Here is an 11,957-nt window from a genome sequence, read left to right on the forward strand (position 1 = left end):
TAGGAGTCTGGGAGAACGAGGTACCCTGTTTCCTCGAAAATAAGACAGTGTCTTATATTAATTTTTGCTCCCAAAGATGCGCTAGGTCTTATTTTCAGGGGATGTCTTATTTTTCAATGAAGAAGAATACGGTACACATTTACTGTTAAATGAAAATAAAGGAAATTTATTACCTGTATATGGTACGGTAGTACGGTTGTTGTCAACACAAACCGGAAAAACTGTGAATCCTACAATATCAAGAATTTACTCATTTATTCAATGATAATCATGTCATCATCTTCTGGAACATCATCATAACAATCCAATTCCTGAATTTCCTGGTGAATTTCTTGTGACTCCATTTCTTTCAGAATCAGTGGACCAAATCTCTCATGTTTAGCCTGGGGGGAGGGCCTTATTTTCGGGGGGATGCCTTATGTTTCACTCAGAAGGAAACCTGTAAGTAGGTCTTATTTTCGGAGGATGTCTTATTTTCAGGCAAACACGGTATTAACTGAGCGCGGCCACTCTAGCCCACCTCGGAGGTCCAAGTCTCGTTTGCCCAGAAAGTTAACTCTAGCTCTCCAAGCGGAACCAAATAGGAAATCCTCGGCCCTTTCCCACTTAGCTCCCTCACCCACCCCTCTCCATTTCCCTCAAACACTCATGACCACGCGAAGCTTCCTCCATTCTCTGAGTCCTCCTAGAAGATAGCAGTTCCCAAAACCGGAACAAGGAGGGCTGTGGCCTCACCTTCCAGCCAGGATGTGTCATTTCCGGTGCCAGGCTCCCTCCCCCGGAAGTGAGACCTGATGTAAACAAGGGAGCCAGGTGTCAAGGCCCTGGAGGTCAGAAAGCTGTGCCGCGGGCGGCACGCAGACCCGGGCTTAGGATCGGGAGGCAGGAGCGGAGGTCAGGTCAGTACAGGTGGCGGGGGGGCTGGGACATAACTCCAGAACTGGTCGGAGTTTGGATGGTGTGCTGGGAGGCCTTTTGAACAAGGGTCTTGGGTGATTGAGGGGATCTATGACAGCGATGTTGAATGGGTGCTGGTGTTGGAAGGAGTGTATGAGTGCTATCATGGACATGAAAAAATGCTGTGGCGGGGGTCCTTGTGTGAGGCATCCCTGGGCAAGGTTCTTGAGTGGTTCAGATCTTTGGAATGGGAGTCCAAAAAAAAGTGTGATCCTGGAAGGTGGAGCTGTCAAAAGAATGGGTCTTTGGGGAGTGAGGTGGTACTGGGCAAGAAAGGAGGTTTGGGCTCTTTGGAGGATGGAGAAGGGTATGCCTGGGCAAAGTTCCTGGGGAGATCAGGGTTTGAAGGGAGTTTGAGAGCTCTAGGATGGGAAACTTAAGGAAGTTCAGGGCAGGAGTGGAGGCGGGGGTAGGGGTTTTGGGAGGTGTGTCCTGAACAATGGTCTTAAAGGGGTAGAGGTGTTCTGGGGCAGGATCATGGGGAGGATAAGGGGTCTGGGAGGAGGAATAAGAAACGCCCAGACCTGTTGAATGTTTATTTTACTTAAGCCAAAACTGATTGCAATTGCCAGGACACAAGATCTCAAATGTTTTGGAGAATACCGTGTTTCCCTGAAAATAAGACAGTGTCTTATATTAATTTTTTTTAAGTTGCGCTAGGTCTTATTTTCAGGGAATGTCTTATCTTTCCATGCGCTAGGTCTTATTTTCAGAGGATGTCTTATTTTCAGTTTGCAGTTTCTTTTTTGCATTTGAGATTCAGGCAAGAACATAAGGAAGATTACATGAAGGTGGGAGAAAGCAAGGTGGAGTTCGGATTAGAAGGAGGGAGGGGTCTGAAGGGTGGCATTTCAAAGGTATGTTATCCTAAGTTAGCATAAACAATGACGGGGCTCGCTTAAGCCTTTTACTAAAGAAGTTATCTGCCTGTGGCTTGACTACCCACCATGACCTACCCAGTTAGGAATTTATAATCAGATCACTCTGTGGGCTTACTTTCTGTAGAGCCCTTTTTGTCCACAAAGCATAGGGGACAGGATTCCTGGGAGTAGGTCCACGCCAACCCATGTTGGAGACGTGGACCATAGAGCACATGGAAGAAGCTGTCCTGCAGGGGGAGGGGACTTGGAGTGATAGGGGATTCTGAGGCAGGGTCTTTGGGGCATAAGGGGATCTAGGGAAACATCCAGGCTGGTCCTTGTGGGAGGAAGTTAGCATGGTATGAGAAGGGTTCATCTGGAGGTAGGCTGGGATCCTGAAGGAGTTTGGGGAAGCCTGTGAGGAGGGAAGGTGTGAGAACACTGTAGAGTGGTGGAATAGGTTGCAGGGGTTCCAGACAGTAGACCAAAAACGTACTTGGTCTCAGGCCCAGGTCATGGAGGTGCAGGAAGAGATGGATATTCTAGTCCCCTCTCCCCATTGGTTGACATGTGGAGTTGGGTGCTAGGTTCAGGTGTGAAGATGGGAAGTGGGTGGGAGTTGATTCTAGGCCATGTGGGGTATTGGGGCCAGGATTTTCTGGGTATGAGGAGGAGATATCACTGGGGAAATTACCTTCTTTTAAAAAAAGTAAATAAATCTTTATTGTTCATATTATTACAAATGTTCCTCTTCCCCCCCCCCTCCATTGCTCTCCTCCACCAGGTTCCCACCCCACCCTCTGTCCTTTCCCCAGCCCCATTGTCCTCATCCATAGATGCAGTTTATGTTCAGTCTCTTCCCACATCCCCCTCTCCCCTTTTCCCCAAGAATCGTCAGTTCACTCCCCTTCCATACCTCTGATTCTATTATATTCAACAGTTAATATTGTTCATCAGATTTTTTTTTAATTTCCTTGGTTTTTAGATTCACTTGTTGATAGTTACGTATTTGTTGTTCAAAATTTTTATCTTTATTTACTTTCTCTTCTGAAAGAACCCCCTTCAGCAATTCATATAATTCTGGTTTGGTGGTGATGAACTCATTTAGCTTTTTTTTATTAGTGAAGTTCTTTATCTGGCCTTCGATTCTGAGTGATAGCTTTGCTGGATATATTATTTTTGGCTGTAGGTTCTTACTATTCATCACCTTGAATATTTCTTGCCATTCCCGTCTGGCCTGCATGGTTTCTGTTGAGAAATCAGCTGACAATCATATAGGTGCTCCTTTATAGATAACTACCTGCTTTGCTCTTGCTGCTTTTAATATTTTCTCTTTGTCTTTTGCTCTTGGAATTTTAATTATGATTTGTCTTGGTGTGGTCTTCTTTGGATTCCTTTTGTTTGGAGTTCTGTGAGCTTCCTGGACTTGTAAGTCTAATTCTTTCACCAGGTGGGGGAAGTTTTCTGTCACTATTTGTTTCAGTATGTTTTCGATATCTTGCTCTCTCTCATCTTCTGGGACCCCCATAATTCTGATGTTGGTTCGCTTGAAGTTGTCCCAGAGGTTTCTTACATTATCTTCAATTTTCTGGATTCTCTTGTCTTCTTGCTTCTGTGGAGTAGTGTCTTCTGGCTCTTTATGTTCCAAATCTTTGACTTGCTTCTTGCAATCTTCCATTCTGTTTTTAGGACTCTGTATAATAATTTTTATTTCAGACAATGTATCTTTGTTTCTTGTTGATCCCTTATTATTTCTAGTTGATCCCTTTTCATATTTCTAGTTGATCCCTTTTCATATCCTCATAGGTCTCGTTTATTTTATCGGCCTTTTCTAGGAGATTCTTGAACAACCTTATAAGTGTGGTTTTGAACTCTATATCCAGTAACTTTTTGTCCTCCATTTCTTTCTTTTGTGATCTATTTCGTTGTCTTGGCATTTTCGTCGCTTCCCTGATGGGGCGGAGTTTCAGGGTGGAGCCTACAGGCTTGGCTTCCGTCAGCCACGCCCTATGCGGTTCCTGAGTCTCAGTAATCCCCAGGGTCCTTCACTACTCTGCTGCAAGTACCTCTGAAAGAAAGGTGTCCTCGATTTTCGCCTGCTACCAAACAGTGTAGGCTCTCCCCCAATGAGCCCGGTATTGGGGTTCAGTTCAGTTGGAAGTGGGGTTGGAGGTGGCGTTCAGAGCAGTCTGGAGCCCCTGTCTCCTTCCCGCCAGGGCAATCCCTGGGCACAGCCAACCGTCCCTTCTCTGCGCCAATGTGCGTGCCTCTGGGGCCTCCTTTCGCCGCTCCCCCGGGGTTCTGCCTTACAGCCCAGCTCCCTCTGTTTGAGCCTGGTTCCCCGGGGTCTGGCCTAGAACTGGGGTTCAGAGGAGTCAGAACCCAGCACAGTCCAGAGCCTTTGTGTCCTTCCCGCCAGGGCAATCTGGCAGCAGAGTCAACAGTCCGTCCTCTGTGCACAATGTGCGCACCTCCGGGACTGCCTCTCCGCATGCGCCGAGTGTCTCCGTACTTTAGGCTTTTATAGCTCCTCCGCTCTTCCTTCTGGTTTTTTCCTTGCTTCTCGTTGTAGAATTTCCAGTCAGTCGACTTTCCTATAATTCTGAGTAATGTCCATTTTATATTTTAGTTGTATTTTATTGAAATTGTTGTGTGTGGCTGCGGCTAGGTGTTTACCTGTGCCGCCATCTTAGATTCTCGGAAATTACCTTCTTATTACTTTCTGACAAGAAGCTTGTGAGGGCTGGAGAATAAGAAGGAGGTATAGGATCTAGGTCAGGGTAGCCAAATGTGAGAGGTTCCTGGCTATGTTGTTTGGGGTCTTGGAAGCTTAGAGTGGAGACCCCAGGACTCTCTGCCCTGTTTTTGTCTTCTTTGCAGTGGTGCTGTGGTTAGTTGGTAGCAGAATGGGAGGAGAAAGGAAAAAAATCAATTGGGGAAAAAGAGTTCTAGGACTTGGAGGGCAGACCCCAGGACTCTTTGCAACCCTATCCCCATTTGTGTCCAGGGAAGCAATCCTGAATCATGACTCAGCAACCACTCCGAGGGGTGACCAGCCTGCGTTTCAACCAAGACCAAAGTGAGAGACTCGTACCTGTAACCTTGTGGGAGGGAGGGAGGGAAGGAGGGATAGAATGGTTAGAGGTGGGTGTTAAGCAGCCTGTCCTAGCTTCCCACGTGGGCATCCTCTGAGGTAGCCTGGATTCCTCCTATTCCTCAGGCTGCTTTTGCTGTGCCATGGAGACTGGCGTACGCATCTACAACGTGGAGCCATTGATGGAGAAGGGACACCTGGGTGAGCCATCGGTGGGGAAGAGGCAGTGGGTAGAAGGGCTGGGCATTAGCTTTCACCCTTGCTGACACCCTGGTCCTTGTCCAGACCATGAGCAGGTGGGCAGCATGGGCCTGGTGGAAATGCTGTACCGCTCCAACCTGCTGGCCCTGGTGGGCGGTGGTAGCAGTCCCAAGTTCTCAGAGATCTCGGGTAAGTGCCCTTATCTCATCTGCCCTTGGCCCAGATTCCCTGGAATCATGGCCCCCTCCAGGAACCCCAAGGCACTTGAAGATGAAGACGTCAGAGCACCTGAAAGTCTAACAGTGAGGCCTACATCTTAGAAGTCATGACTCTTATAGCTTAAGAAGCTTGATGTTTTGTCTTCATTTAACAAACATTAATTGAATGACTCCTGTACACCATGTCTTTACCTATTAAGGTACTTGATGTGAGTCTGGTACTGTTCTAAGCACTTTATGTGTATTAACTCATTTAACCCTCAACCTAACTCTATATGGTAGGAAGTATCAATATCCCATTTCTACAGATGAGGAAACTGAGGACCAGAGAGATTGAACAACCTATCTAACCAATAGGTTTAACATAATTTTTTATGTATATGTTTTTATTTATTTTTAGAGAGAGGAGAAAAAGAGGGATAGATAGAAACATCAGTGAGGGAGAAACATCATTGATCAGCTGCCTCCCACATGCCCCCTACCGGAAGGTTTTTTTGTTGATCTTATTGGGACATGGCAAGAGACTTGCCCTAGGTAAGTCAGGAAGTCTAGGATTTCTCACAAATCTCAGGAGTATAGGGACTAGGACCCTGGAGGCAGAATTAGTGACAGGATTAAGTCCCTGTCTGCTTGCTGATGGGCCATGAGGTCCTTGAGTGAATACTCAATCCCTTCAAGCCTCAGTTTCCTCACTTGTGAATGGTGTAAGCCTCAGTTTCCTCACAGTTCTCATGCTGTGTGAGGCTCACATTGGATGTTAGTGAAAGGTTAAATGAGTGGGTGGAAGTCCCATGGGGAGTAGGGTGTGTTTTGTATCAGCAGGGCTGTCCCTCAGCTTAAACCTTGGCCCCCACAATGCACCCAACTTCCCAGCAGTGCTGATCTGGGATGATGCCCGGGAGGGCAAGGACTCCAAGGATAAGCTGGTGCTGGAGTTCACCTTCACCAAGGCAGTGCTGGCTGTGCGCATGCGCCATGACAAGTGAGCCTGAGGAGGACTGGGGGTGGGGGAGGTAGGAGGTCCCTGTAGCAGGTAAGAGGGTTAGTTCTGCCTGAACATCTGCCCTCCCTCATGGCTGTTGTATGTTATGTGACACCTACAGAATTGTGATTGTGCTGAGGAACCGCATCTATGTGTACTCCTTCCCTGACAATCCCCGAAAGCTGTTTGAGTTCGACACCCGGGACAACCCAAAGGGTAAGAAGAGCCAGATATCCAGGAGTAAGGGCCAGAGGAAGAGGTGGAGGGGAGGAAATGAAGAGAACATGGGAGGGGTACACAGAGAGAAGCGGGGTGGGGGGGAGGCATGGAGAGTCTTTGTGCAGAGAGATACTCAGATGGCCTGGGTGGGCAAAAGTATCAATAGGTTTACCATTGTTCACATGAGGAAAGACATGCAAGTTCTGATAATTACAAGAGACAGGATTCCTCAACAGAATGTCACAGTGTAGCTGTAAACCTCCTTGTGTTGCCAACCCCTATACTCCCCATCTATCCATCTTCCTATCCCTTAGCCCAGTGGTCGGCAAACTCATCAGTCCACAGAGCCAAATATCAACAGCACGACGATTGAAATTTCTCTTGAGAGCCACATTTTTTAAACTTAAACTTCTTCTAACGCCACTTCTTCAACATAGACTCGCCCAGGCTGTGGTATTTTTGTGGAAGAGCTACACTCAAGGGGCCAAGGAGCCGCATGTGACTCGAGAGCCACAGTTTGCCAGCCATGGCCTTAGCCAGTTCTCTTTCCCAACCCTTAGCCCTGCCCCACTCATGTGCTCCAGATAGCAGAGCGAACATACCTAGTAAGCACGTGGGTGGGTGAGTCAAGGATCCTGTGGCTGCCCCAGCTGCGTAGGGAAGAAGGGGATCTGGTGGGGTCACAGCTGAAGACAGCACCCTGAGGGTTCTGTAGGTAACAAGTATCATGGAAGGTTCAAGTCCAGCCCTTATCCAGCTCTGTCCATTCTGAGACCCTGCCTGGCCACTGCCTCCCCTTCACCAGTCCCTCTCCCTACTTCATCCTCACACCCTAGGTATCTGTGACCTCTGCCCCAGCCTGGAGAAACAGCTGCTCGTGTTCCCAGGACACAAGTGCGGGAGTCTGCAACTTGTGGTGAGTTGTCCAGTGGGCAGAAGTGAGGAGGTGGGTAGACTAGTTCTCCCTGTAGACTCTGGGACCCTGCCCTCCATGCTGCCCCAAGCACCAACTGCTCCTTCCCATCACAGGATCTGGCAAGCACAAAGCCAGGCACTTCGTCTGCGCCATTTACCATCAACGCACATCAGAGCGACGTGGCCTGTGTGTCTCTGAACCAGCCGGGCACTGTAGTGGCCTCGGCTTCCCAGAAGGGCACCCTTATTCGCCTTTTTGACACACAGTCCAAGGAAAAGCTGGTGGAACTCCGCCGAGGCACCGACCCTGCCACCCTCTACTGGTGAGCACAGGGAATACTCGGTGGGCCAGCGACCCCACGCCACATGACAGGTAGGCATAATTGCTGGTTTATCTTCCAGCATCAACTTCAGCCACGACTCTTCCTTCCTGTGTGCTTCCAGTGATAAGGGCACAGTCCACATCTTTGCCCTCAAGGACACCCGCCTCAACCGCCGCTCTGCGTGAGTACCCCCTCCCCCTGCCCCACCCCGCCATGTACCCATACCCCTGCCCATGTACCATACCTGGGCTTAGTCAGCACTGCCTGCAGGCTAGCTCGAGTGGGCAAAGTCGGGCCTATGATTGGACAATACGTGGACTCTCAGTGGAGCCTGGCGAGTTTCACAGTGCCTGCTGAGTCGGCCTGCATCTGCGCCTTCGGTCGCAACACTTCCAAGAATGTCAACTCCGTCATCGGTAAGTGGGACGAACCCTTGACCTGGGGTTATTGCATGGGCAAAGGCCTGCAGGTTGGACCTGGAAGAATTTTAGGGAATAGGAAGCCTAAAGAAGCTAGAGCGGGTGGTTCAACCCCATTATTGGTGAGGGGAGTGGCATGCGGGCAAAAGCCTGGAAGGAGATTTGTAAGCCAGGGGATGCCTGTATTCAAGTGTGTGGCTTTGGTAGCCTCTAACTTTTTTACTGATCTTCCCCCCCCCCTCCTCCAGCCATCTGTGTAGATGGGACCTTCCACAAATATGTCTTCACTCCTGATGGAAACTGCAACAGAGAGGCTTTCGATGTGTACCTTGACATCTGTGATGATGATGACTTTTAAGGACCAGTGGGTTGTGCTAGGGACCTGCAGTGGCAAAGCGCAAAGCATTTATGGGAGTGGGAGTGCTGAAAGCCACCAGCCAGCGAGCACTAACGGGGCAGGTGCACACTTTCCACTCCTCAGAGCAATGCCTACACAGCTCATTTCTCCCACGCTCTTCTTGGTGGTGTCCTTAAGGACTGTGTGCCCACAGGGCCAGGCCAGAGACCCAGAGGGGCAGCAGATGCCCTGGGGCTCCCAGCCTGGAGAAGAGGACTAGGTCCCCAGAGGAAGTGCCCTGATCCAACCTGTGGGGATAAAAATTTTTTCCCAGAAAGAGCCAATCAATGATATGATGAATTTGAATAAAAATTAATAGTATTTATGGCTGGACCTCGGGGGTGGGGCCTGGAGGAGATGAGGCTGAAAGGCACTGCAGAAGTGTCCAGGAAAGGTGTGACCTACTTGGACAGGAAGGAGGTGGGATCCTGCTCCGGTCCTTCTGACCATCCCTGCCCGCACCCCTGCTTAGTCCGGATGTCTGGCTACAGTTGTGCTGCTGGTGCCTCCCAGAAAAGGGCCCCTTGGCGCCCCCACCTGGGAGCGGATGGGAATGCCATGCTACGCTGCCTATATTTAAGTTTCACGGCAGTTCCGGTTTTGGCGTTTGCATTTCCGGTCACGTGTTGTGCGCCTGCGCCATCCACCTGGGTGGATAGGGTAGCAGGAGCCCCGCCCAGACTCCATTTCCCGGTTTCCGCCGCGGTGGCGCGGGGCGTAACGGGTGTTGTAGTTCGGCTGCTCCCCGGGCTGGTCCAGCTACATCGACTAGCAGGATGTCGGAGGTGCGGCTGCCACCGCTACGCGCCCTGGATGACTTCGTTCTGGGGTCGGCGCGTCTAGCGGCCCCGGATCCATGCGACCCGCAGCGATGGTGCCACCGTGTCATCAACAACCTCCTCTACTACCAAACCAACTACCTTGTCTGCTTCGGCTTCGGTCTTGCCCTGGCTGGGTGAGGGAGGGAGGGAGGCTGGCCGGGACGCCCGCAGGGCGTGGAGGGTTGGCCTGCGGGATTCTGTGAACCGGGAAGGGTAGCCTGGGTGGGGTGGCTGCCAGGCACGGAAGGGCAACTTCTGCGGAGATAGAAGCCCTGAGGGCCTGGGGAGTGGGGACTTGGAGGGAGTGGGACCTAAGTTATCTGGAGGCCCTGGGCTGGTTACAGCCTAGCCGGAGGGGTTAGTGGGACTTGAAGGAAGACCTGGGGAGGACGGAGAATGTGGAACCGCAGGGGAAACGCCTGGAAGGTGGACCTGAAGATAAGGAGGACTTTACAGTGGGACGTGAGTGTGTCTGGGGTGATGGGGCTCCGAGTGACTAGGCTGGAGGCCTTAGGGCAGGGACAGGGATCCCTGTAGGTGCAGGTACTTGGGGAATTTGGGCCGAGAGGGAGGATCCAGGAGCCAAAGGCCGGGTTGAGAGCCTGGAAGAGGGACTTGGGTGGGGATGTGAGTTGAGAGTAGAACCTAAATCCTGGAAAAGGGTCCTGTAAGGACCCAGGGCCTCGGAAGAGGGAAATGTGTGGACACAAGGCCTGGGGGGGAAATCTGCAAGGGTTGTGCTCCCAGGGTGGGTTTGGGGGCAGGATGGGGTGGAGTACCGGAGGGGCCCTGGAGGGACAGCAGGAAGGAGCTATCTGGATGGGAGCGCCTGGAGCTAAAAAGATGGGGCTGAGGGATTGGAAAGAAAGGGTCCCGGGCTGCTGGGAGTCGGAAGTCCCGGAGGGCGGACTTGCAGACGGGGCTGGCCAGAGTATTTCTCCGGCTTGCGGGGTCCGGACCGGGGACAAAGCTCTGAGGACCTGGAATCGCGGACGGTGGTCTGGGAGGCTTGGAGGCCGGGGGCCCTCTCCCGGCTGGCTGACTAGTTAGTTCTGTTGTCCCCGCAGGTACTTGCGGCCGCTGCACACCCTCCTAAGCGCGCTGGTGGTGGCGGTGGCCCTCGGGGTGCTGGTGTGGGCGGCTGAGAGCCGCGCGGCCGTGCGCCGCTGCCGCCGCAGTCACCCCGCCGCCTGCCTGGCCGCCGTGCTCGCCGTAGGCCTCCTGGTCCTCTGGGCGGTGGGCGGCGCTGGCACCTTCCTGCTCAGCATCGCCGGGCCAGTCCTCCGTGAGTCTCCCCTACCCGGATACCCGGGAACGGGCCAGCGCGTGCACGTGGCGCCGGCCCTGCCCTGGTTCTTGGGGGGAAGAGGGGGTTGGGAGACTCGGCGGGGATGGCCACACCCCTTTACAAAGCACCTTCCTTGGCTATGTTCTCTTTGGGGAATGACTCTTAAGTGCCTTCCACCAGCCTCACTTCGGTTACCACCACCCCCACCCCCAGGCCGCTACCCTGTTACAAAGTGTCCCTCAGCCACGGTTTCAGGATCAGAGGTGTCCTGTCCACTGACCCTTCTGTTGCCCACAGTGATCCTCGTGCACGCCTCATTGCGCCTGCGCAACCTCAAGAACAAGATAGAGAACAAGATCGAGAGCATTGGCCTCAAGCGGACACCAATGGGGCTGCTACTGGAGGCGCTGGGACAAGAGCAGGAGGCTGGGTCCTAGGGCCTTGGGATCGGTACCCAAGACCTGGAGGACCCCAACCCCAACCCATAACCGGGATTTAGAGCCTTTTCCCAGTCCTTAAGCTAGGAGCCCCTTGCCCAGGTAGAAAAGCAGGGCATCTATAATGCTCCCCCCACCCCACCCCACCCCTAGGGAACTTGGGACACAGCCACTCACATCCAGCCCTGAAGTGGGGCTTAGAGATCCGAGTATCCATGGTCAATATCAACTTCTGGACAGAGACTTCCACAAACCTAACCAGGGACCCACTTATCTCCCACGCTCAGTCCCAAAGCTGGGGTATGGGACTGAGACATTCTCAAATCTTGAGTCTTAGAACAAGGCTTTTCCAGACCACACCCCAGCTTTGAACGCAGAACAAGGCATTGCCAAATCTTAACCCCAGGACCAAAGTATTCTCAGTCCTTCTCTGGGTAGAAGCCAGGTATCCTGATCCTATTGAACCCTTGGTCCCCAGTGACCCCAACACTCACCAGTCCCATTTGCCTCCCTTCAGCTCTGCTTAGGGATTCTGCCCCCCTCCCCATGTACACACACAAGTTCCACAGTGGTGAGGACCGTGGGGTGGGGGTAGCCCTGACCCGGAATGAGGCATATATATCAGTATTGTTGCAACAATAAAAGCTGTTACATCGCTCATGCCAATTGGGTCTATCGTGGTGGTCTCTGCTTTTGGATTCTGCTAGATTCTTTATGACTTGGGTCGTTTCTCTGTCAAATATGTGGGCAGATGGGGTGATCTCTCCTTCCGGGAACTTGTTAATCTGGCATTAACACACAGGTAGTTGAGGGCACGCAGTTCTCC

The 11,957-nt window shown here is 51.8% G+C and overlaps 2 protein-coding genes across 5 annotated transcripts; both read left to right on the forward strand.

The window, feature by feature from the left end:
* The first annotated feature begins 747 nt into the window (after positions 1-747).
* Positions 748-8,906, forward strand: WDR45 (WD repeat domain 45). Of its 3 annotated transcripts, none has more exons than XM_036460475.1 (11): positions 748-899; positions 4,825-4,896; positions 5,038-5,112; positions 5,197-5,301; positions 6,204-6,312; positions 6,434-6,528; positions 7,368-7,447; positions 7,561-7,769; positions 7,849-7,950; positions 8,040-8,185; positions 8,437-8,906. In XM_036460475.1, exons 2-11 carry the CDS (start codon positions 4,842-4,844, stop codon positions 8,544-8,546), a joined length of 1,086 nt encoding a protein of 361 aa, XP_036316368.1. In that variant the 5' UTR covers positions 748-899; positions 4,825-4,841; the 3' UTR covers positions 8,547-8,906. The 3 variants fall into 3 exon arrangements, with proteins under 3 accessions (XP_036316368.1, XP_036316371.1, XP_036316370.1); XM_036460478.1 differs by having other exon boundaries at positions 6,207-6,312; XM_036460477.1 differs by lacking the exon at positions 748-899 and having other exon boundaries at positions 4,803-4,896.
* Positions 8,907-8,949: 43 nt separating this feature from the next.
* PRAF2 (PRA1 domain family member 2) lies at positions 8,950-11,808 on the forward strand. Of its 2 annotated transcripts, none has more exons than XM_036460480.2 (3): positions 8,950-9,540; positions 10,474-10,691; positions 10,992-11,808. In XM_036460480.2, the coding sequence occupies exons 1-3, from the start codon at positions 9,362-9,364 to the stop codon at positions 11,129-11,131; spliced, it is 537 nt and encodes a 178-aa protein (XP_036316373.1). In that variant the 5' UTR covers positions 8,950-9,361; the 3' UTR covers positions 11,132-11,808. The 2 variants fall into 2 exon arrangements, with proteins under 2 accessions (XP_036316373.1, XP_036316374.1); XM_036460481.2 differs by having other exon boundaries at positions 9,394-9,524.
* Positions 11,809-11,957: the final 149 nt, after the last annotated feature.

The sequence above is a fragment of the Pipistrellus kuhlii genome, unplaced genomic scaffold, assembly GCF_014108245.1.
Source record: "Pipistrellus kuhlii isolate mPipKuh1 unplaced genomic scaffold, mPipKuh1.p scaffold_m20_p_32, whole genome shotgun sequence".
Taxonomy (NCBI): Eukaryota; Metazoa; Chordata; class Mammalia; order Chiroptera; family Vespertilionidae; genus Pipistrellus; species Pipistrellus kuhlii.